This window comes from Panulirus ornatus, chromosome 28 (assembly GCF_036320965.1).
Source record: "Panulirus ornatus isolate Po-2019 chromosome 28, ASM3632096v1, whole genome shotgun sequence".
NCBI classification, from domain to species: Eukaryota; Metazoa; Arthropoda; class Malacostraca; order Decapoda; family Palinuridae; genus Panulirus; species Panulirus ornatus.
In genome coordinates, this window is record NC_092251.1 from 17402138 (window position 1) to 17429271 (window position 27134).

The following is a 27134-nucleotide window of genomic DNA, read 5'->3' on the forward strand; positions in this document are numbered from 1 at the left end:
TTACCCTTACGTTACTCACTCGATCAAACCACCTCACACCACACATTGTCCTCAAACATCTCATTTCCAGCACATCCATCCTCCTGCGCACAACTCTATCCATAGCCCACGCCTCGCAACCATACAACATTGTTGGAACCACTATCCCTTCAAACATACCCATTTTTGCTTTCCGAGATAATGTTCTCGACTTCCACACATTCTTCAAGGCCCCCAGGATTTTCGCCCCCTCCCCCAACCTATGATCCACTTCCGCTTCCATGGTTCCATCCGCTGCCAGATCCACTCCCAGATATCTAAAACACTTCACTTCCTCCAGTTTTTCTCCATTCAAACTCACCTCCCAATTGACTTGACCCTCAACCCTACTGTACCTAATAACCTTGCTCTTATTCACATTTACTCTTAACTTTCTTCTTCCACACACTTTTCCAAACTCAGTCACCAGCTTCTGCAGTTTCTCACATGAATCAGCCATCAGCGCTGTATCATCAGCGAACAACAACTGACTCACTTCCCAAGCTCTCTCATCCCCAACAGACTTCATACTTGCCCCTCTTTCCAAAACTCTTGCATTTACCTCCCTAACAACCCCATCCATAAACAAATTAAACAACCATGGAGACATCACACAACCCTGCCGCAAACCTACATTCACTGAGAACCAATCACTTTCCTCTCTTCCTACACGTACACATGCCTTACATCCTCGATAAAAACTTTTCACTGCTTCTAACAACTTTCCTCCCACACCATATATTCTTAATACCTTCCACAGAGCATCTCTATCAACTCTATCATATGCCTTCTCCAGATCCATAAATGCTACATACAAATCCATTTGCTTTTCTAAGTATTTCTCACATACATTCTTCAAAGCAAACACCTGATCCACACATCCTCTACCACTTCTGAAACCACACTGCTCTTCCCCAATCTGATGCTCTGTACATGCCTTCACCCTCTCAATCAATACCCTCCCATATAATTTACCAGGAATACTCAACAAACTTATACCTCTGTAATTTGAGCACTCACTCTTATCCCCTTTGCCTTTGTACAATGGCACTATGCACGCATTCCGCCAATCCTCAGGCACCTCACCATGAGTCATACATACATTAAATAACCTTACCAACCAGTCAACAATAAAGTCACCCCCTTTTTTAATAAATTCCACTGCAATACCATCCAAACCTGCTGCCTTGCCAGCTTTCATCTTCCGCAAAGCTTTCACTACCTCTTCTCTGATTACCAAATCATTTTCCCTAACCCTCTCACTTTGCACACCACCTCGACCAAAACACCCTATATCTGCCACTCTATCATCAAACACATTCAACAAACCTTCAAAATACTCACTCCATCTCCTTCTCACATCACCACTACTTGTTATCACCTCCCCACTTGCGCCCTTCACCGAAGTTCCCATTTGCTCCCTTGTCTTACGCACTTTATTTACCTCCTTCCAGAACATCTTTTTATTCTCCCTAAAATTTAATGATACTCTCTCACCCCAACTCTCATTTGCCCTTTTTTTCACCTCTTGCACCTTTCTCTTGACCTCCTGTCTCTTTCTTTTATACATCTCCCACTCAATTGCATTTTTTCCCTGCAAAAATCGTCCAAATGCCTCTCTCTTCTCTTTCACTAATACTCTTACTTCTTCATCCCACCACTCACTACCCTTTCTAATCAACCCACCTCCCACTCTTCTCATGCCACAAGCATCTTTTGCGCAATCCATCACTGATTCCCTAAATACATCCCATTCCTCCCCCACTCCCCTTACTTCCATTGTTCTCACCTTTTTCCATTCTGTACTCAGTCTCTCCTGGTACTTCCTCACACAGGTCTCCTTCTCAAGCTCACTTACTCTCACCACCCTCTTCACCCCAACATTCACTCTTCTTTTCTGAAAACCCATACAAATCTTCACCTTAGCCTCCACAAGATAATGATCAGACATCCCTCCAGTTGCACCTCTCAGCACATTAACATCCAAAAGTCTCTCTTTCGCACGCCTGTCAATTAACACGTAATCCAATAACGCTCTCTGGCCATCTCTCCTACTTACATAAGTATACTTATGTATATCTCGCTTTTTAAACCAGGTATTCCCAATCATCAGTCCTTTTTCAGCACATAAATCTACAAGCTCTTCACCATTTCCATTTACAACACTGAACACCCCATGTATACCAATTATTCCCTCAACTGCCACATTACTCACCTTTGCATTCAAATCACCCATCACTATGACCCGGTCTCGTGCATCAAAACCACTAACACACTCATTCAGCTGCTCCCAAAACACTTGCCTCTCTTGATCTTTCTTCTCATGCCCAGGTGCATATGCACCAATAATCACCCACCTCTCTCCATCAACTTTCAGTTTTACCCATATTAATCGAGAATTTACTTTCTTACACTCTATCACATACTCCCACAACTCCTGTTTCAGGAGTATTGCTACTCCTTCCCTTGCTCTTGTCCTCTCACTAACCCCTGACTTTACTCCCCAGACATTCCCAAACCACTCTTCCCCTTTACCCTTGAGCTTGGTTTCACTCAGAGCCAAAACATCCAGGTTCCTTTCCTCAAACATACTACCTATCTCTCCTTTTTTCACATCTTGGTTACATCCACACACATTTAGGCACCCCACTCTGAGCCTTCGAGGAGGATGAGCACTCCCCGCGTGACTCCTTCTTCTATATATATATATATGTATAAATATAAATAAATATATATAAATAAATAAATATATATCTATATATATTTTGCGTTGTCGCTGTCTCCCGTGTTAGCGAGGTAGCGCAAGGAAACAGACGAAAGAATGGCCCAACCCACCCACATACACATGTATATACATACACGTCCACACACGCAAATATACATACCTATACATCTCAACGTATACATATATATACACACACAGACGTATACATATATACACATGTACATAATTTATACTGTCTGCCTATATTCATTCCCATCGCCACCCCGCCACACATGTAATAACAACCCCCTCCCCCCTCATGTGCGTGAGGTAGCGCTAGGAAGACAACAAAGGCCCCATTCGTTCGCACTCAGTCTCTAGCTGTCATGTAATAATGCACCGAAACCACAGCTCCCTTTCCATATCCAGGCCCCACAGAACTTTCCATGGTTTACCCCAGATGCTTCACATGCCCTGGTCCAATCCACTGACAGCACGTCAACCCGAGTATACCACATCGTTCCAATTCACTCTCTTCCTTGCATGCCTTTCACCCTCCTTCATGTTCAGGCCCCAATTGCTCAAAATCTTTTTCACTCCATCCTTCCATCTCCAATTTGGTCTCCCACTTCTCCTCATTCCCTCCACCTCTGACACATATATCCTCTTTGTCAATCTTTCCTCACTCATTCTTTCCATGTGACCAAACCATTTCAAAACACTCTCTCTGCTCTCTCAACCACACTCTTTTTACTACCACACATCTCTCTCACCCTTTCATTACTTACTCAATCAAACCACCTCACACCACATATTGTCCTCAAACATCTCGTTTCCAGCACATCCACCCTCCTCTATACAACCCTATCTATAGCCCACACTTCCCAACCATATAACATTGTTGGAACCACTATTCCTTCAAACATACCCATTTTTGCTCTCCGAGATAATGTTCTTACCTTCCACACATTCCTCAATGCTCCCAGAACCTTCATCCCCTCCCCCACCCTGTGACCTCACTCCTGCTTCAATGGTTCCATCTGCTGCCAAAGCCACTCCCAGATATCTAAAACACTTCACTTCCTCCAGTTTTTCTCCATTCAAACTTACCTCCTAATTGACTTGTCTCTCAAACTTACTGTACCTAATAACGTTGCTCTTTTTCACATTTTTCTCTCCTCTTTCTTCTTTCACATACTTTACCAAACTCAGTCACCAGCTTCTGCAGTTTCTGACCCGAATCAGCCACCAGCGCTGTATCATCAGCGAACAACAACTGATTCACTTCCCAAGCTCTCTCATCCACAATAGACAGCATACTTGCCCCTCTCTCCAAAACTCTTGCATTCACCTCCCTAACAACCCCATCCATAAACAAATTAAACAACCATGGAGCCATCACACACCCCTGCTGCAAACCGGCATTCACTGGGAATCAACCACTTTCCTCTCTTCCTACTCGTAAGAGAGATGTGTGGTAATAAAAAGAGTGTGGTTGAGAGAGCAGAAGGGGGTGTTTTGAAATGGTTTGGTCGCATGGAGAGAATGAGTGAGGAAAGATTGACAAAGAGGATATATATATCATAGGTGGAAGGAAAAAGGAGAAGTGGGAGACCAAATTGGAGGTGGAAAGATGGAGTGAAAAAGATTTTGAGTGATCAGGGCCTGAACATGCAGGAGGGTGAAAGGCGTGCAAGGAATAGAGTGAATTGGAACGATGTGGTATACCGGGGTCTAAGTGCTGTCAATGGATTGAACCAGGGCATGTGAAGCATTTGGGGTAAACCATGGGAAGTTTTGTGGGGCCTGGATGTGGAAAGGGAGCTGTGGTTTTGGTGCATTATACCCCACAGACCTACATTATGGCAGGGCTGTATCATTGGAAGTTCATGTCTCATCGCAGAACATATTCCAAAAGAGTGCATCATTTCTCTGCTTTTGAATGTAGTGCAGCCTTGGGCTACAGGAGCCTCTGGAAAGGAGCTGCTGGGTAACACTAAGACCCTTTCCTAAAAAGAGGTCAAGGGGCAATTATGAACAACAAAATGAATAACCAAGTAAGTGGTGCCAAATCATCATATCACAGGTGACAAGAGTGGATGATTCTATGTAGTAGCCTGGAAATGAGGGACAATAGCTGTGATTCAATCTGTATCTTCATGAAAATGCCACAGTAATATGTATATAATAACAAAAGAAACTACAATGATCCAGAGAAAGAGGAGGACATCTGATATTACTGAAGTTATGGAAACTAAGCTTACCAAAGGAATAAGCTATCATCTCTTCTGCCCAGAAGTGTGCAGGCTAACAGTATTGGAAAGGGAAGGTGAAGGATGGGGAAAACTGACCATCTTAATAACAAAATGCCAGAAGTTTCAGAAAATAGAAGAGGATGGCCCATGCAGACAATACATAATGAGAAAAGTAACCATATGGAAGATGAGCACTGTGGTGTTATTAGTATATGATCCTCCAAAGAACTGCAGCAAACAAGAACAAATACAGTCAAAAACTGAAATTTTATAGAAGGCATACTACTGATAATGGGGGATTTCAATTATAAAGAGAGAGACTGGGGGACTTGGCATTCTTACAGGGATAAGGAGTCATAGAGACAAAAGTTTTTGGAATGGGTACAGGGAAATTTCTGAACCAGCATGTCACAGAGCACTAGGATGAGAGGGATTGATACACCATCATCACTAGACCTTATATTCACTTATACTAGCAATGATATTAAGAACATTATATACAATACAGCAGTTGGAAGAGATTGTGTAATGCTCAAGTTTGGTTATGTGGTAAAAGAGGATACTGAAAGAGTAGGGGTGACAGAAAATAAAGAGGAGGTACATTTTAGGACAACTGCACAAACCTCCATTATTTCTAAGGAGATGAAGATTAGGAAATTGAATTCAGTATCCAAGAACCAAGGCACTGTGTTGAGATGTTCTGTGAAATATACCGTAAATGAGTAGGGGCATGGGTAACTCAAAATCTAATACAGAAGAATGGTAAGATAGAGGAAGGAATGGTTTAATAAAAGATGTCATACAGCAAAGGACCTTTGACACATGCAGTGGCAAAAATATAGATAGCACTCCAGCCAGCTAGCACTGGCAAGGTGTAAGAAATCATGGAAAGAGCATAACAGGATAAGAATAGAGGAACAAAGAAGCTCTGAAAAGAACATTGTAGACAAGGCACAGAAAATCCAAAACTATTCCATAAATTCATTGTTAAGTTAAGGAGCAGCTAATCAGACTAAGGGATTCTGAGGGAAATACTGAAGAGGGTGATGTAAGGATATGTGAGGAACTGAATAACAAGTTGAAAAGTGTTTTCATGGTGGAAGATATTATATCACCAGTGTGATGGAATGTGGAGGAGGTTTTCAAATCGTTGAGATATCTAGAAAAGATATAAAGAAAATATAAGAAGAAAATGACCCCTACAAGGCTCATGGTCCTGTTGAACTTTCATCATATGTGCTATAGATGTGTGCAAATGTCTTGATAGACCATCTGAATTACTATTCAAGATGTTAATGGAGATAGGCACATTACCAAGGGAATGGAAAAGGGCAAACATCATACGTATATTAATGAAAGGAGACTGGAAACAGGCGTTGAACTACAGATCAGTCTCACTAACAAGTGCGGTGTGTAAGGTTCTGGAAAATATTGTTAGAAAGCAAATGTATGACTTGGTACAGAGAAGAAACTTCCTAAGAGAGAGATAGAATGGTTTTAGGAAAAGTAGGTCATGTGTCACTAACTTCTTAGAGTTTTACGAGAGAGTGAGTTCAGTTCCTGGACAAGAAGAAAGGCTGGGTAAACTGTCTATATCCTGGCAGCCAAAAGGCATTTGACAATGTACTACATAGGAGGCTGATTATGAAGATGAATCACCATGCAGGAATAAGGGGAAAAGTCTTTCTTGGATAGAAAATTATCTCAGGAGCAAGGCAACAAAGGATGCATGTCAGAGGAACCTTTTCCTAAAGATTATGGTAACCAGCAGAGTGCTACAGAGTTCAGCTCTGTGACCATTACTCTTTTTAATCTACATTAATGACTTGCCTAAAGGTATGGAACACTACCCAGATATGTTTCTAGATGATGCAAAAGTCACAAAGGATGTGAAAATCATAGAGGATTGTATCAGCTTACTAAAAAATATAAACAGACTCCAAAGTTGGCCTGAAAAGTGCTTCATGAAATTAAACCCTGACAAATGTGAAGTAATGAGGCTGGGACAAAGTGAAAAAATGCCTCAATATGATTATCACTTAGCAGGAAGTAAGCTTCAATAGGTGAGACAAACTGTCTGATGGCATTATCAGAAAAGCTTTCAAGTATAAGGACAAAGAAAGATTTAGCAATCTATTCATATTCTACATAAAATGCCAAAACTATAAAATGCTTGCCAGATTTGGTCCACACACCTAAAGGAGCACAAAGAACTCATAGACAAGGTCTAGAGGAGGGAAACAGATGGTACCAGAATCAAGACAAATAAGCTACAGGGAAAGGCTGGAGGCTTTAAACTCACCCATCCTCAAAGAGAGAAAAGTAACATACTCTACTATCACACAAATTCTTTAATTCTATGTTTTGTCTCCATTAACCTTGTCCTCAGTCAATCTGTTCCTTTCATCCATCCCTATTCTTCTGTGAAAGTATTTCTTTATATCCTTATTAACCAAATCCTTACTTAATTTAAAGTCAAGTCCTCTGCTTGCTCCATCCCTACATCTCTCAAATGCCTGTTCACTTTCCACATCATTGATCTCTTTTAAAACCTTAAATGTTGTAATTGACTTACCCCTCATTCTTCTCTCTTCCAAGGTATTTAAATATAAAGCCTCCTGACTTTTCCTGTAACTTAGCTCTCTTAATTCTGGTACCATCTTGATCTTCTCTTCAAACTCTTTGTGCTTCTTTTAGTGTAGTGACCAAACCAGAGATGCATGTTCTAGTTTTGGCCTAATGTGGGTTATAAAGAGCTCAGTAAGATTTTCTTATCTAAATATGTGAAAGTTACATTGATATTTGCCAACAGACAGTCTATCTTCTGAACTATTCTCCTAGTATGGGACTCTGGCAACAGGTTGGGGTTGATGTCCACTCCTACATCCTTCTCAAAGACAGAATCCTGAAGTTTATTTCCTATTAGATAACAATCATGTTGAGGCCGTCTTTAGCTTTGTCCCTTACTTGTTACTTTACATTTGCTCAGGCTTTCATCAACCATGTTTCGGACCAGCTTTGGATTATGTTTAGATTCCCTTGTAAGTTGATGCAATCCTCCTTGCTTTTCACATCCCTTATGATCTTGGTATCATCTACAAAAATATTCAGGGAGGATTCTTTCAGGCAAGTCATTAATATATGTCAAGAAGATTACGGTGCCAGAACTGAACCCTATGGCACACTGCTGGTCATCTTAACCCATCTGCAAGAGGTTCCTCAAACATGATTTCTTTGTTCCCTACCACTGATATAATCTGTCCATTGAAGGAGTTTCTCCCCTTATTCCAGCCTGGTGATCCAGCTTCTAAATAAACTTCAAATGCAGTGCAATCCTTTCTGGCTGTCCAGATGCAGACATTCCATCTAGCCTTCCCTTTTGTCCAGGAATGAGATCACTCTCTCACAGAACTCTAGGAGGTTAGTTATAAATGAACTCCTTTTCTTACAATCACGTTGTCCCTCAAACTGGAAATTGCTCCTCCATAGAAATTTATCCATTTGCTTTCTAAAACTCTTTTCCATAACCTTACAAACCACAATTCTCAGTGAAACCAGTCTCTACTTCAGTACCTGTTTCTAGTCTCTTTTCTCACTTATAGGTATAACATTTGCAATTTTTCCATTCCCTCGCTCTTTGCCTCTCTCCAGTGACATCTTGAACAGTAATCCAAGTGGCTTCTCTACCATATCAGCACACATCTTTAACACACATGGTGAAATTTTTCCAGGACCATAAGCCCTGCATGAGTTAAGTCCTTTTAGTATTCTGATATCTTTTCCATATATCTCAATGATTTCCAAAAGCCTCGTAATTCCAACTCACTGGTGTTAAGGCCGTGGTGTCTTTCACTATCAAAATACTTCTGAACTTCCTATTCAGTTCCTCATAGTTCCTTTTATTAAACCATTCCTTCCTCTTTCTTATTATTCCCTCTGTATTTGAGGCTTGAGACATCCATGCTTCTACTCTTTCAGTGTAAATTTTTCAGAATTTCTCACAACAATGCTCTGATTCCTGAATACTAAACTCTAATTCCCAATCTACATTACCACAGAATTTATTGATATTTGTGTAGCTGCTGCAATTCTGTGTGCTTCTGAAAAAGAATTTCTCCCTGTATCTTTTTATATTTATTAAAAGAGGGGGTGACTGTATTGTTGACTGGTTGGTAAGGTTATTTAATGTATGTATGACTCATGGTGAGGTGCCTGAGGATTGGTGGAATGCGTGCATAGTGCCATTGTACAAAGGCAAAGGGGATAAGAGTGAGTGCTCAAATTACAGAGGTATAAGTTTGTTGAGTATTCCTGGTAAATTATATGAAAGGGTATTGATTGAGAGGGTGAAGGCATGTACAGAGCATCAGATTGGGGAAGAGCAGTGTGGTTTCAGAAGTGGTAGAGGATGTGTGGATCAGGTGTTTGCTTTGAGGAATGTATGTGAGAAATACTTAGAAAAGCAAATGGATTTGTATGTAGCATTTATGGATCTGGAGAAGGCATATGACAGAGTTGATAGAGATGCTCTGTGGAAGGTATTAAGAATATATGGTGTGGGAGGCAAGTTGTTAGAAGCAGTGAAAAGTTTTTATCGAGGATGTAAGGCATGTGTACATGTAGGAAGAGAGGAAAGTGATTGGTTCTCAGTGAATGTAGGTTTGCGGCAGGGGTATGTGATGTCTCCATGGTTGTTTAATTTGTTTATGGATGGGGTTGTTAGGGAGGTGAATGCAAGAGTTTTGGAAAGAGGGGCAAGTATGAAGTCTGTTGTGGATGAGAGAGCTTGGGAAGTGAGTCAGTTGTTGTTCGCTGATGATACAGCGCTGGTGTCTGATTCATGTGAGAAACTGCAGAAGCTGGTGACTGAGTTTGGTAAAGTGTGTGAAAGAAGAAAGTTAAGAGTAAATGTGAATAAGAGCAAGGTTATTAGGTACAGTAGGGTTGAGGGTCAAGTCAATTGGGAGGTAAGTTTGAATGGAGAAAAACTGGAGGAAGTAAAGTGTTTTAGATATCTGGGAGTGGATCTGGCAGCGGATGGAACCATGGAAGCGGAAGTGAATCATAGGGTGGGGGAGGGGGCGAAAATCCTAGGAGCCTTGAAGAATGTGTGGAAGTCGAGAACATTATCTCGGAAAGCAAAAATGGCTATGTTTGAAGGAATAGTGGTTCCAACAATGTTGTATGGTTGCGAGGCATGGGCTATGGATAGAGTTGTGCGCAGGAGGGTGGATGTGCTGGAAATGAGATGTTTGAGGACAATGTGTGGTGTGAGGTGGTTTGATCGAGTAAGTAATGTAAGGGTGAGAGAGATGTGTGGAAATAAAAAGAGCGTGGTTGAGAGAGCAGAAGAGGGTGTTTTGAAATGGTTTGGGCACATGGAGAGAATGAGTGAGGAAAGATTGACCAAGAGGATATATGTGTCGGAGGTGGAGGGAACGAGGAGAAGTGGGAGACCAAACTGGAGGTGGAAAGATGGAGTGAAAAAGATTTTGTGTGATCGGGGCGTGAACATGCAGGAGGGTGAAAGGAGGGCAAGGAATAGAGTGAATTGGATCGATGTGGTATACCGGGGTTGACGTGCTGTCAGTGGATTGAATCAGGGCATGTGAAGCGTCTGGGGTAAACCATGGAAAGTTGTGTCGGGCCTGGATGTGGAAAGGGAGCTGTGGTTTCGGGCATTATTGCATGACAGCTAGAACTGAGTGTGAACGAATGGGGCCTTTGTTGTCTTTTCCTAGTGCTACCTCGCACACATGAGGGGGGAGGGGGATGGTATTCCATGTGTGGCGAGGTGGCGATGGGAATGAATAAAGGCAGACAGTATGAATTGTGTGCATGGGTATATATGTATGTGTCTGTGTGTGTATATATATGTGTACATTGAGATGTATAGGTATGTATATTTGCGTGTGTGGACGTGTATGTATATACATTGTGTATGGGGGTGGGTTGGGCCATTTCTTTCGTCTGTTTCCTTGCGCTACCTCGCAAACGCGGGAGACAGCGACAAAGCAAAATAATGAATAATAATAATATCTTTTTATATGTATCATTTGTGTCCTTCTTAACTTCAAAACACCACAATTCAACCCTGTAATGATATAAACATGTTGGGCATAACCTTTCTTATCATTTCCTCTATACTTGGAGCCTGAGGTATTCATGCCTCTACTCTTCATTGTAAATTTTGCAGAACATCTCACCACAAGGCCCTGGTTCCTGAATACCTATTCCATTTCCCAATCTATGTTACCACAGAAAAGAATAAGGTTTGTGGAGATTCTGCAATTCTGTATGCTTCTGAGCTAGCACCAATTCTTGTTTGCCTTTTTCACCTATGTTTAAAAACCCAGACGTTCTCTTCCACTTGGAAGCATGCCTTGGTGCAGCCCATCCCTAAAAAAGGAGACCACTCTAACCCCTCTGACTACTGCTCCATTACTCTAACTTTTCTTATCCCCAAAGTCATTGAAAGTCACTTAGAATCCGGTTCCCTTCTTTCAGACCACCAGTATCGATTTCACAGTGCTAGATCTACCAGTGATCATCTCTCCTATGTCATTCACCTTGGGTTCTCCTCCATTTCTGGAATTGTGGTGAAACTTATGTCAGAGTCCTCAACATATCCCAAGCAACTGACAAAGTATGGCATAAGTCTTTGCTTTCTAAACTACCCTCCTTTGATTTCACAGCTTATCTCTCTTCTCTGATGCACAATTTCCTCTCAGGCCCTTCCATCAAAATAATCACTGATGGAGCGACTTCTATCATATCAACAGTGGTGTTCTTTAGTATTTTGACCTATCTCCTACTCTCTTTGTTCTCTCAATAGATGAACCTATCTCTTCTACTTACAACCCTATTCACTCATATGCCAATACTTGAACTTACTTTTTCTTTTCTCCTCCCTTTAGTACTAATTCTCTTTCTTTTTACTGATAATGCTTTCTCTCAATTTGGACCTATACAGCATTTCAGTGGGAAAGCATTAACCTTGTAAAATTTAACAGTGCTAAAATGCAAGTTCTCCCTGTACCTTTTTCTGAGGAAAAGTTGTTTCTCTCTCTTCAATTTCAAAACACCATAATTAAAACATGCAATATAAACATGTTGGACATAATCATATCCTTCATTTTGTCCTGGAAACCCACATAGTCAACATCATGAAGTATGCTTCCCAAAAGCTGGGAGTATTGTATAAGAGCTGTAATTATCTTTCTCATAAGCAGCTGTTCCATATCTACAAAGATTTCATTCATCCCAGTATGGAATACTGCTAACACATCTGGGGTGGTTCATTGTCCATTAACTAGAGTGGAATCAAAAGCCTTATATATCTCATTAATTCTCCTAGTATTACCTCATTTCAATATCTTCTTTACATTCACCACAATGTTGCTGATCTCACTAATGAACTGTCTACATGTGTCCCCACCCAAAAGGTTTGGTCCCATAACACGCATTTGGCCGCTGCTTCCCACAGCTTCTGTGCAGAGACTAGTCACTCAAGGACTGGCTGCTATGATGCCTTGTTTTTCCCTTGAATAGCTAAGCTGTGGAATTTTCTTCCTTCTTTCATCTTTCCTTCTTAATTCAATCCCTATTCTTTAAAAGTCTGGCCTGTAAAATCTTAATGTCCTGTCTCACATCTGCTCTTATAATGTCCTAATATACCACACAGTCAAACTTGAGCAATAGACAATCAATTCTTCCAAGTAGTATGTCATACGTAACATTCTCAATATCATTGCTAGACTGTGTAACGATAAGATCTAAGAATGATGGTAGGACAGTCCCTCTCATATGTGCTCCCTGATTTTTGCTGGTATAGAAAATTTTCCTGTATCCTGTATATGTACAAAATTGTGTCTCCATGACTCCCTATTACTGGTGGAGATTACATGGAATTACCTCCATGGACCATTTGTGAAGATCCACAAAGAAAATTGGCCTTGTAGTTCCCAAGGGCAAATTGTACTCCTTCAAGGAGTGTTAAAGTATCTTTTCTTACCATGAACTTCACTTCATTGGGATCCACTGATAATACTGATCTGTAGTTCAAACACATACATTGTATTACTCCATGTATGCTACAGTATCCTTTCTTACTTATAACTCCATTTCTCCCTGGCCTGTATAACCATAATATCCACTGATCATGAGCTGGGACCAAAATCTGTGTGTACTGCTTACTTACTATGCATTTCATTTTCTATTGGTTTAAACAAAATAAGTAACCCTTAACTTCACAGAATGAGGAGGAAGTGTGAGTCATGAATGTTTTCCATACTTGCTAACAGTTTCACTCAATGGTGAGGTTGTGCCAGGAACAGGTAAAGAAACTGCCTCATTTGCTCATATGCACTCTCTGGGTGCAGCAAAACCAGAACCCTCTATCCACAGCCAGAACCCACAGACTTTTCAATTATTTACCATAATACCATGACTATTTCATATGCCCTGGTTCAGCCCAATGACAGCTCTTCCCAACTGTATACCACAATACTGCAATTCACTACATCCCTTACATGCTTTGCACCTTCTTACATGTTCAGGCCCCAAACACTCAAGAGTATCTTTCATTTCTTCCTTTCACAACTTCCCTTAGTTTCCCCTTTTCTTTGCTCCATTCATTACCAAGATGTATATCCTCTTGGTCATCCTCTCCTCATTCATCCTTTCCATCTTTCCATATGTCCAAATCATTTCCGCACACCCTTTTCAAATCTCTCTCACTCCTCTTACCACCACACTTCTCCCTTAACCTTTCACCTATCATCTAATCAACCATCCTCAGACTACATATCCTTATATATTCCATTTCCAACACATTAACCTTCTTCCATACTCTGCCATCTATGGCCCACATCTTGCATCCATACAACACCCTCGGAACTACTACCATTAAACATACCTAGCTTTGCCCACACAGACAATGACCTCTCTTTACACAATTTCTTTGATGCACCCACAACTTTCTCCCCCTAAAGCTAATTATAGCTCACTTTAGCTCCCATGGTTCCATTTTCTGCCATGTCCACTACCAAATATATGAAATACTCTAGTTTCTCCAATTTTTTTCCTTTCAAACTCTCACTCCATCATGCTTGTCTCTCTCAACTGTTAAACCTAAAAACAGGTTTTTTATTACATTTATTCTTAGTTTTCTCCTTTCACACACTCTTCCAAAGTCAGAAACCAGCTACGCTTGAATCTGCCATCAGTGCCATGTTACCAGCAAACAATATCTGACTCACCTACCAGGTTCCCTGATCCATCCCTCACCACTCTGTCTATAAACAGATAAAAAAGACATAGTGATACCACACACCCCTACCACACACACCTTCAATTGGAACCACTCAACTCCCTCTCTTCCTCCTCACATACACACCTTACTTTCTTGGTTAAAACTTCATAATTTCTATTTGCTTCCCTTCCAATCTATGTGTTCAAAACATCTTCCATGAAGTATCTCCATTGACCCTACTATAAGCTTTTCCAGATCCAGAAATGCCATGTACAAATGCTTCTGTTTCTGTAAGTATTTCTGAAATAAATCTTCAAAGCAAACACCTGATCTACACATCCTCTACCACTCAAGAAACCTCATCATTCCTCAAAGTCTGATTGTCTGTGCATGCTACCACCCTCTCAATCACTACTATCCCAAACAACTCACCAGGTACATTAAAAAAAATTATACCCCTATCATATGAACTTTCACCCTTGTCTCCCTTGCCTTTGTACAGTGGCACTATAGAAGAATTCTGCCAATCCTCAAATACCTCAACATGATCTACACATGCACTGAAAATCCTTACCATTTGACAAAAGTCACCCACTTTCTTTAGAAATTTAACTGCAATACCATCCTTTCAGCTACCTTAAAACATTTCATCTCAGGCAATGCTCTTACCATCTAATCTCTTTTCACCACACCACTTGCCATAACTCTTTTAACATGCATACCTCCCTGACCCAACAACCTTAAATCTGACATCCTGTCATCAAACACATTCAACACTCCTTCAAAGTAATTATTCCATCTCCTCAATTCATCTCAGCCTGTTATCACTTCCCCCTTGCCCCCTTCACAATGTTCCCATTTGTTCTCTTGTTTTTCTCACACTTTTACCCTCCTATGAAAACATTTCTTATTCTCACTGAAGTTTGTTGATACTCTCTCACCCCAATACTTGCCCTCTTTTTCAGTTCCAACACCTTGCTCTTTACCTCTAACTGCTTTCTCGTATACATCTCCCACTCATTCGCACACCTCACATGTAAGTAACAACCATAAATCTCTTTTTTCTCTTCCTCTAGCAACTTAACTCATTATCCCAACACTCTCAACCCTTTATCACCAGCCCACCTTCCACATGCCATACACTCCTCTCATAAATGACCACTGCTTCCTTAAACATTTCCCATTCCTCACTTACTTCCCTAGTTTCATTCCCTCAGTTATTGACATTCTATAGTCAGTCTATCCTATTATCTCTTGACAAAAGTCTCTTTTCCAAGCCTGCTTACTTTCATCATCCTCTTTTCACCTACATCAATTCCTCTTTTCTGAAAGCCTCTACAAATTTTCATCCTCACCTCCGCCAAATAATGATCAAGCATCTTACAAGCACCAGTTACCCCTTTCAGCACATTCACATTCAAAAGTCTCACTTCTACATGTGTAACAATTAGTAAATTTTCCGATAATGCCTGATTACCATCTTTCCTACTCCATGTATACTAATGTATGTCTCTTTTTAAACAAGTTATTTCCAATCACCAGTCCTTTTTCATCACATGGCATACTCATGTATCTCCCTCTTTTTACACCAAATATTCCCAATAATCATTCCCTATTTCAGCAGACAAATCCAAAAGCTGTCCATCTTTTTAATTCAAAAGACTGGGTACCCCACACCCACCAATTACACTCTCAACTGCCACATTAACAACTTGCATTCACACCATCAATCACTAATATTCAATACCTCACATCAAAAATTCCTTACATACTCAGCTCCTTATAAGATACTTAGCCCTCTTCCTCATTCTTCTCATTTTCAGTGTATAAGTACTAAAAATTACCCACATCATGTAAACCACTTTCATTTTTACTCAAATCAGTTTGGGACTCCCTTACACTCTTTCACACATTCCTACAGCTCCTTCAGCATGTATCTACATATATTTTTTTTTTTTTTTTCATACTATTCGCCATTTCCCGCGATAGCGAGGTAGCGTTAAGAACAGAGGACTGGGCCTTTGAGGGAATATTCTCACCTGGCCCCCTTCTCTGTTCCTTCTTCTGGAAAAAAAAGAAAAAAAAAAAAGAAAAAAAAAAAACGAGAGGGGAGGATTTCCAGCCCCCCGCTCCCTTCCCTTATTTTAACTACTCTATCTAGTTATTCTCCCCATGGAGTTAATAAGGACAGGATATGTGATACAAAAATGTGGAATATGCCTTCACAACATGGGGTATAAATATCATAATGTATATATCTCTATTACAAGTGCATAACACTGGTAACAAAGCTTAAATACATGATACAAAGATGTGGAATAGGCCTTCAAAGCAAAGGATATACCGATAAAAAGTGTATATACCTACATTAAAGATATGTATTGACTAACTGAACACAATATTATCATTAAGCTTTCTTATGAGTTAGCATTAGATTAACGGTGATTTAAGTAACAATCATAATCACTGCAATAAACAAGAGTTAAAGTACAATTAGCCATGACTTAAGGAATATGTTAAGATCTGTATTGCAGGTCAATAAAGAATTATAATGCTCTTATTCAGTTACTGAAATTATGCAAAACAGATTATCTCATTGTTTGAAATTACTGTAACCAATTCACTTTCCTTTACATGTTATCTGAATTGTGTGAAATAGGAGGTACACAGAGAATTTCAACTTGATATGATTAATGAAAAGCCTAAATATACAAGAGGAATACACAATCATTGCTTAGAATCTATTATATAAGATTCACAAAGATATTAAACTTTTTATATATTCTGCAACATCTATTAATCGTTATAAGCACCTTCAGTGATGTTCAAGAGGCCCACAACAGAGCCACAACAATAGAAAATCATCTTATCGTCGGGGGTAAGGGTTGGGAGGGCCCTAAGGCGACCAACAGAGTGTGTGGACCTATAATGGGAAAAGTCAGCCTTGTCCAGAGCTCTAGTCAACTTGCTATCTCTGACGCTTGTGGCTGGAATAGTTGTGGGGATGTCTTCATCTTCCAAACCTGCAGCCTCCAGGTCCATTATGGTTAACTCTGGTGACCAAAATGAAAAGAAAAATATATATAATGAAGTACAGGATATGAATATAAATATTTAAAAGAAATATATATCTCACAGACCAGGAAATGACAGATGACACGTGAATTAGTAGACACTGTGAAGTCAATTAAAATGTTCTTTTATTTATTGACATATTGGAGGGAGGTAAATAGGGTGCGTAAGACAAGGGAGCAAATGGGAACTTCAGTGAAGGGCGTAAATGGGGAGGTGATAACAAGTAGTGGTGATGTGAGAAGGAGATGGAATGAGTATTTTGAAGGTTTGTTGAATGTGTCTGATGACAGAGTGGCAGATATAGGGTGTTTGGGTCGAGGTGGTGTGCAAAGTGAGAGGGTTAGGGAAAATGATTTGGTAAACAGAGAAGAGGTAGTAAAAGCTTTGCGGAAGATGAAAGCCGGCAAGGCAGCAGGTTTGGATGGTATTGCAGTGGAATTTATTAAAAAAGGGGGTGACTGTGTTGTTGACTGGTTGGTAAGGTTATTTAATGTGTGTATGACTCATGGTGAGGTGCCTGAGGATTGGCGGAATGCGTGCATAGTGCCATTGTACAAAGGCATAGGGGATAAGAGTGAGTGCTCAAATTACAGAGGTATAAGTTTGTTGAGTATTCCTGGTAAATTATATGGGAGGGTATTGATTGAGAGGGTGAAGGCATGTACAGAGCATCAGATTGGGGAAGAGCAGTGTGGTTTCAGAAGTGGTAGAGGATGTGTGGATCAGGTGTTTGCTTTGAAGAATGTATGTGAGAAATACTTAGAAAAGCAAATGGATTTGTATGTAGCATTTATGGATCTGGAGAAGGCATATGATAGAGTTGATAGAGATGCTCTGTGGAAGGTATTAAGAATATATGGTGTGGGAGGCAAGTTGTTAGAAGCAGTGAAAGGTTTTTATCGAGGATGTAAGGCATGTGTACGTGTAGGAAGAGAGGAAAGTGATTGGTTCTCAGTGAATGTAGGTTTGCGGCAGGGGTGTGTGATGTCTCCATGGTTGTTTAATTTGTTTATGGATGGGGTTGTTAGGGAGGTAAATGCAAGAGTCTTGGAAAGAGGGGCAAGTATGAAGTCTGTTGGGGATGAGAGAGCTTGGGAAGTGAGTCAGTTGTTGTTCGCTGATGATACAGCGCTGGTGGCGGATTCATGTGAGAAACTGCAGAAGCTGGTGACGGAGTTTGGTAAAGTGTGTGGAAGAAGAAAGTTAAGAGTAAATGTGAATAAGAGCAAGGTTATTAGGTACAGTAGGGTTGAGGGTCAAGTCAATTGGGAGGTGAGTTTGAATGGAGAAAAACTGGAGGAAGTGAAGTGTTTTAGATATCTGGGAGTGGATCTGTCAGCGGATGGAACCATGGAAGCGGAAGTGGATCATAGGGTGGGGGAGGGGGCGAAAATTTTGGGAGCCTTGAAAAATGTGTGGAAGTCGAGAACATTATCCCGGAAAGCAAAAATGGGTATGTTTGAAGGAATAGTGGTTCCAACAATGTTGTATGGTTGAGAGGCATGGGCTATGGATAGAGTTGTTTGCAGGAGGATGGATGTGCTGGAAATGAGATGTTTGAGGACAATGTGTGGTGTGAGGTGGTTTGATCGAGTAAGTAACGTAAGGGTAAGAGAGATGTGTGGAAATAAAAAGAGCGTGGTTGAGAGAGCAGAAGAGGGTGTTTTGAAATGGTTTGGGCACATGGAGAGAATGAGTGAGGAAAGATTGACCAAGAGGATATATGTGTCGGAGGTGGAGGGAACAAGGAGAAGAGGGAGACCAAATTGGAGGTGGAAAGATGGAGTGAAAAGGATTTTGTGTGATCGGGGCCTGAACATGCAGGAGGGTGAAAGGAGGGCAAGGAATAGAGTGAATTGGAGCGATGTGGTATACAGGGGTTGACGTGCTGTCAGTGGATTGAATCAAGGCATGTGAAGCGTCCGGGGTAAACCATGGAAAGCTGTGTAGGTATGTATATTTGCGTGTGTGGACGTGTGTATGTACATGTGTATGGGGGGGTTGGGCCATTTCTTTCGTCTGTTTTCTTGCGCTACCTCGCAAACGCGGGAGACAGCGACGAGGTATAAAAAAAAAAAAAAAAAACTATCAATCTAATTTTTTCAATCTCTAACCCTATTATCTAAATAGGGGGATCAAGTGCATAAAGTACTGACTCACACATTTTATACTTAGATGCACACTGATAAAGTAAACAAATACTTCCACACTAATATTTGCACTTACAGTAATACCTGTATTTCATTTTCACACAAGGTAGGTATTGCAATTCATTAAGTAGGACTACCGTCTTTGTTCATTCAACAAGTCTATGGTATACGTACGGTAGAGAGAAGATACCACAGAGGCCCCTGAGGGTTATATTTCTTCGGGATAACATCTCACTATGGAAGACCGTGTTTTACAACAACCTTACATATGACATGGAGGAAGGACTGAAGTGGTCATTGTAATGAGAGATGCTAAATATTACATTATGTAAAAAAATTTTACCTTTTTTTTTTTCCCTGTAATAAGTGTTACCATTATTTGATTATGTTTAGAAAGTATAAAAAAGGCTATTTTTCCCTTGAAACTTTGCTTTGTAATCAGGACAGTGATATATTTATTTATTTATTTATTTTGCTTTGTCACTGTTTCCCGCGTTAGCGAGGTAGCGCAAGGAAACAGACGAAAGAAATGGCCCTACCCACCCACATACACATGTATATACATACATGTCCACACTTGCAAATATACATACCTATACATCTCAACGTATACATATATACACACACACAGACATATACATATATACACATGTACATAATTCATACTGTCTGCCTATATTCATTCCCATCACCACCCCGCCACACATGAAATAACAACCCACTCCCCCCAAATGTGCGCAAGATAGCACTAGGAAAAGAAAACAAAGGCCACATTCATTCACACTCATTCTCTAGCTGTCATGTAATAATGCACCGAAACCACAGTTCCCTTTCCACATCCAGGCCCCACAGAACTTTCCATGGCTTACCCAGACGCTTCACATGCCCTGGCTCAATCCATTGACAGCACGTCGACCCCAGTATACCACATCGTTCCAATTCACTCTATTCCTTGCACGCCTTTCACCCTCCTGCATGTTCAGGCCCCGATCACTCAAAATCTTTTTCACTCCACCTTTCCACCTATAATTTGGTCTCCCACTTCTCCTCGTTCCCCTCCACCTCTGACACATATATTCTCTTGGTCAATCTTTCCTCAGTCATTCTCTCCATGTGACCAAACCATTTCAAAACACCCTCTTCTGCTCTCTCAACCACACTCTTTTTATTACCATACATCTCTCTTACCGTATTAGTACTTACTCGATCAAACCATCTCACACCACATATTTTCCTCAAACATCTCATTTCCAGCACATCCACCCTCCTCTGCACAACTCTATCCATAGCCCATGCCTCGCAACCATATCACATTGTTGGAACCACTATTCCTTCAAACATACTCATTTTTGCTTTCCGCGATAATGTTCTCGACTTCCACACATTCTTCAACACTCCCAGAACTTTTGCCCCCTTCCCCATCCTATGATTCACTTCTGCTTCCATGGTTCCATCAGCTGCCAAATTCACTCCCAGATATCTAAAACACTTCACTTCCTCCAGCTTTTCTCCATTCAAACTTACCTCCCAATTGACTTGTCCCTCAACACTACTGTACCTAATAACCTTGCTCTTATTCACATTTACTCTCAGCTTTCTTCTTTCACACACTTTACCAAACTCAGTCACCAGCTTCTGCAGTTTCTCACACGAATCAGCCACCAGCGCTGTATCATCAGCGAACAACAACTGACTCACTTCCCAAGCTCTCTCATTCACAACAGACTGCATACTTGCCCCTCTTTCCAAAACTCTTGCATTTACCTCCCTAACAACCCCATCCATAAACAAATCAAACAACCATGGAGACATCACACACCCCTGCCGCAAACCTACGTTCAAAGAGAACCAATCACTTTCCTCTCTTCCTACACGTACACATGCCTTACATCCTCGATAAAAACTTTTCACTGCTTCTAACAACTTACCTCCCACACCATATATTCTTAATACCTTCCACAGAGCATCTCTATCAACTCTATCATATGCCTTCTCCAGATCCATAAATGCCACATACAAATCCATTTGCTTTTCTAAGTATTTCTCACATACATTCTTCAAAGCTAACACCTGATCCACACATCCTCTACCACTTCTGAAACCACACTGCTCTTCCCCAATCTGATGTTCTGTACATGCCTCCACCCTCTCAATCAATACCCTCCCATATAATTTCCCTGGAATACTCAACAAACTTATACCTCTGTAATTTGAGCACTCATTCTTATCCCCTTTGCCTTTGTACAATGGCACTATGCAAGCATTCCACCAATCCTCAGGCACCTCACCATGAGACATACATACATTAAATAACCTTACCAACCAGTCAACAATACAGTCACCCCTTTTTTAATAAATTCTATTGCAATATCATCCATCTCTTCCCTGTTTACCAAATCATTTTCCCTAACCCTCTCACTTTGCACACCACCTCGACCAAAACACCCTATATCTGCCACTCTATAATCAAACACATTCAACAAACCATCAAAATACTCACTCCATCTCCTTCTCACATCACCATTACTTGTTATCACCTCCCCATTAGCCCCCTTCACTGAAGTTCCCATTTGCTCCCTTGTCTTATGCACAATTTACCTCCTATCTTTCAGAACATTCCAGACAGATTTAGTACTGAGTACCTGATATAGAACTTTCAGGAAGTTTCCAGTAATATACATAAAGTATAGATACAAAAGCCATAATCCAACCAGCTCAATTTAGATCCAGCTGCCTAAGTGGATACATATGCATACATTTTTCTGATATGGCATCTAGAGGCTGCAAGCATCTGACAGATGCATACTGCTATGTCTGCGGCCAATTCATCAAAACAAGAGCAAAAAAAAGTACTCCACGGCAGCATCATCTAAGACCTGTGAAGCCTACAAAGTATATTTCAGCACGCCTGTCGGAGATCAAGACAAATTCTGGGCACCTCTCACCTGCGAGCACTGCAAAAAAAAACACTCTAGAAGGTAAGACAGACAACTGTTGTTTGTTTGGATGTTGGAATTTTATAACTTTTTTCTTTTGAATTTTCAAAATCTAAAAGAAAAAATAATTTTGATTTCTTTTATAAATTTCCAATGTTATTGCAAAAAATATTATATATGGAATATGTTGGGAGAATCTCTTACACATTAGTCATGGGTGATATGAAACTATAAAAAAGATATAATTTTTTCCACATTCACAATTTTACATTCTTCTTTTGCAGGATGGTACAGAGGGGAAAAGATAGCCATGAGGTGTGCTATCCCAAGAATTTGGCAGGAACCCACTGAACACTCAAGCAATTGCTACTTCCAAACATCAGACTGGCATGATTCCCCCAGCGCCACATGGCCCTGAGCTCCCCGTACTCACTCCTTTGGAGAGAGAGCAGCCATCATCAGAACAGACCAGCAAATCAGAGAGGGAGGAAGACACTGTAGATCCAGATTACAATTTCAGAATTGCAGGCTGAAGATAGAGACCCATACAATCCCAATCAAAAAGACCTCAACAACTTGATCAGATATCTTGGTTTCACAAAGTCTATTGCCGAGCTTCTGACATCTAGGCTCAGGCAGTGGAACTTGGATGAGTGTGCAAATCACAGATCAGAGGGAGCATCACCTAGGTTTTTTCCAGCTTCTTCACACATCAAGATGGGTTCTGCTTCTGCTATAATGTAATCAGTCTGTTCAAGGCAATCAGAATCATCTGTAATCCAAACAAGTGGTGCCTCTTTATTGACAACTCATCCAAGAGCCTCAAAGCTGTGCTGCAACACCTCTGGTTCCTCACCCACTCCCCTAGCTTCATATCCTTGAACCTTCTGCCATTCAACACTTAATCTCTATGGGTATCTCTTCTTATGAGCCTCTTTTCCAAGCTCACTTTCACCACCCTCATCTAACTCATATAATTTTCTCTTTTTCGAAAGCCTCTACAAATCTTCATCCTGGCCTCCACCAGATAATAATCATATATCTCACCAGCTGCCCATCTCAGCACATACACATAGAAGAGTCTCTATTTTGCATACCTATCAATTAGTTTGTACTCCAGTAATGCCCTTTTAATCATCATTCCAACTCTATGTGTACTTATGTGTGTCCCTCTTTTAAGCCAGTCACCAATTACCAGCTTTTTTTTTCCTGTATAAGTCCACAAGCTGTTAACTATTTCCTTTCACCTTGCTGAGTACCTTATGCCCCTAGATTATACCCTGTACTGCCATATCACCTATTTTGGCTGTCAAACCACCCTTCACTAACACCTGATCTCTTGCACAGAAATAAATATGTAATGATAAACATCTTTTATGAGTGCTCTGAGTTGGCAATGCTGTGCTCCTTAGCATTCTTTTAAATAAGGCTAATTGATTTTTTCATGCCCTTCAGAATTTGTTCATCATTATGAGTGTTCAGAGCAAGAAGTTTGTTAAACTTGAAGTTTATGTCAATTTGCAGGCATTATAATAAATACTTTATCTTAATTTTTCATCTTTAACCCCTAGCTATCAGATGCTTTTAAGAACTATTAGTGCCAGACATGGAAACTTTATGACTTTGCCTTATCAAAAAGTTTGTAAAATGGACCAATTACAATTTTTGTCTTTTGCTGGAGACATGACACTTTTTGGCAATGCAGCTGAAAATTTAATACATGGCTACTGGGTTAAATTGTAATTTTTTCTATCACTAGACAGTAATTGCTTTTCTCAATTTACCACACATATCAGTTTTATAATAAAAGCTTACATATACAGTAGATTTAGAATGGACACGATAATCAACTCTTACTAAAGGAAACTGAGAGGCAGTACTTGAGAAGAATTGCAAAAACAGTATTAAGCACTAAATTACCTTCATCAGGTATATCATCAGGAGCATGTCCATTATCCTGAAGAGGAGGTGAGGTGTTTGTCTGGTGGAGGGTGGATGACCTATGCCTTACCCGCCACACTATGACAGAGGTGTCTGCACCGCCTGTTGTCACAACCAATGAGTCATCGTAAGACCACTTAACGTTTGTCACATGGGCACTGTGACCCCGGTACTGTCGGTGCTTCTTGAAGTTTCCCTACAGCCAGGAACAAGGACTGGTTAGGGATAATTCATACAAGGGTAAACAGACAAAATCCTGGCGCACCTTACTGAAGAAAGATTTCAGTATGAAAAAAAATCTATATAAAAAAAAAAAATCTACCCTTCAAATAAGGATTTCATATATCAGACTCAATTTGTGGAACAAATCCTGCAACACACTTATGGTAGGGATACCATATGATTGGCAGCATTGTACAGTCTTCGAAGTTAGAACACAGGATTTACCATCTCAGTAATGGAGTAGAAAAATGCAAATTTGCTCATGGTCTTTGTGATTAGTAATATTTGTTCTAACTCTGTTCAGGATTATATTTTTCCTCTACTGTTAAATATCCTTGGGTCTTAAGTTGTCCCAGGAAGAAAATACTGTACCATGCTGTCAGACTATAAAATCTTCACCATAAAGATGAACAGATTTGTTCTAAAAAATAAAACCGGATGCATGAAAGCCTTATTTTAGGTGGTAATCATTTGACTGTATTTCTAGTAATGAAGTATATCAGTTTTCTGAAGAAAGAGTAATCAGTGATAAACAATTCACAAATCACAGCACAAAAATACGCCATTTTTCTTTTTGGTATATAAATATTTAGTGGGTTGCCATATACATGCATTACACTTACGTGATATATATATGGGGATAAGGGAGAAAAAATACTTCCCACACATTCTCCACGTGTTGTAGAAGGTGACTAAAGGGGATGGGAGCAGGGGGTTACAAACCCTCCAGTCCTTGTATTTTAACTTTCTAGAAGGGGAAACAAAAGAAGGAGTCACGCAGGAAGTGCTTACCCTCCTCGAAGGCCAAGATTGGGGTGTCTAAATGTGCGTGGATGTAACCAAGATGAGAAAAAAGGAGAGATAGGTAGTATGTTTCAGGAAAGGAACCTGGATGATTTGGATTTGAGTGAAACGAACCTCAAGGGTAAAGGGAAAGATTGGTTTGGGAATGTTTTGGGAGTTTACTCCGCGCTCCTTACCTCTCAGCTTAGCGGACACAGAGTGTCGGAGCGCAAAAAGTGTCCCGAGGCGCTCTGTCACCCAGCACTCCTTACCTCTCAGCCTAGCAGACACAGAGTGTCAGAGCGTGAAAAAATTCAGGGGTTGGCAAGAGGACAAGAGCAAAGGAAGGAGTAGCACTACTCCTGAAAAAGGAGTTGTGGGAGTATGTGACAGAGTGTAAGAAAGTAAACTCTAGATTGATATGGGTAAAACTGAAAGTGGATGGAGAGAGATGGGAGATCATTGGTCCTTATGCACCTGAGCATGAGAAGAAAGATCATGAGAGGCAAGTGTTTTGGGAGCAGCTAAGTGAGTGTATTAGCAGTTTTCATGCACGAGACCAGGTTACAGTGATGGGAGATTTGAATGCAAAGGTGAGTAATGTGGCAGTTGAGGGAATTATTAGTGTACATGGGATGTTCAGTGTTGTAAATGGAAATGGTGAAGAGCTTGTAGAATTGTGTGCTGAAAAAAGACTGGTGATTGGGAATACCGGGTTTAAAAAGAGATATACATAAGTATACGTATGTAAGTAGGAGAGATGGTCAGAGAGCGTTATTAGATTACGTGTTAATTGATAAGTGCGTGAAAGAGAAACTTTTGGATGTTAATGTTCTGAGATGTGTATCTGAGGGATGTCTGATCATTATCTTGTAGAGGCGAAGGTGAAGATTTGTAGAGGTTTCAGAAAAAAAGAGAAAATGGTGGGGTGAAGAGAGCGGCGAGAGTAAGTGAACTTGGGAAGGAGACTTGTGTGAGGAAGTACCAGGAGAGACTGAGAGCAGAATGGAAAAAGGTGAGAGCAACGGACGTAAGGGGAGTGGGGGAGAAATGGGATGTATTAATGGAAGCAGCGATGGCTTGTGCAAAAGATGCTTGTGGCATGAAAAATGTGGAAGGTGGGCAGACTAGAAAGGGTAGTGAGTCGTTGGATGAAGAAGTAAGGTTATTAGTGAAAGAGAAGAGAGAGGCATTTGGACGAGTTTTGCAGGAAAATAGTGCAAATGACTGAGGGATGTATAAAAGAAAGAGGCAAGAGGTCAAGAGAAAGGTGCAAGAGGTGAAAAAGAAGGCAACTGAGAGTTGGGGGAGAGAGCATCATTAAATTCTAGGGAGAATATAAAGATGCTTTGGAAAGAGGTAAATAAAGTGCGTAAGACAAGAGAACAAATGGGAACATCGGTGAAGTGGGCTAATGGGGAGGTAAGAGCAAGTAGTGGTGATGGGAGGGGATGGAGTGAGTATTTTTAAGGTTTGCTGAATGTGTTAGATGATAGAGTGGCAGATATACGGTGTTTTGGTCAAGGTGGTGTGCAATGTGAGATGGTCAGGGAGATTGGTTTGTTTACGTAAACAAAGAAGAGGTAGTGAAAGCTTTGCAGAAGGTGAAAGCTGCTAAGGTGGCAGCTTTGTTTGGTACTGCATTGGAATTCATTAAAAAAGGGGTTGACTGCGTTGTTGACTGGCTGGTGAGGATAGTCAATGTTTGTATGGTTCATAGTGAAGTGCCTGAGAATTGGCGGAATGCATGCATAGTGCCACTGTACAAAGGCAAAGGGGATAAAGATGAGTGCTCAA

The 27134-nt window shown here is 40.6% G+C and overlaps 1 protein-coding gene across 1 annotated transcript in view; it reads right to left on the reverse strand.

Annotated features, from left to right (window-relative positions):
* Positions 1–27134, reverse strand: part of LOC139757912 (echinoderm microtubule-associated protein-like 6) — a gene marked incomplete at its 5' end in the record, with an annotated part of 241329 nt that overhangs the window by 63407 nt on the left and 150788 nt on the right. Inside the window, 2 exon segments of the mRNA XM_071678858.1 lie at positions 17044–17283; positions 24312–24528. Of these exon segments, the coding sequence (XP_071534959.1) occupies positions 17044–17283; positions 24312–24528 (457 nt within the window).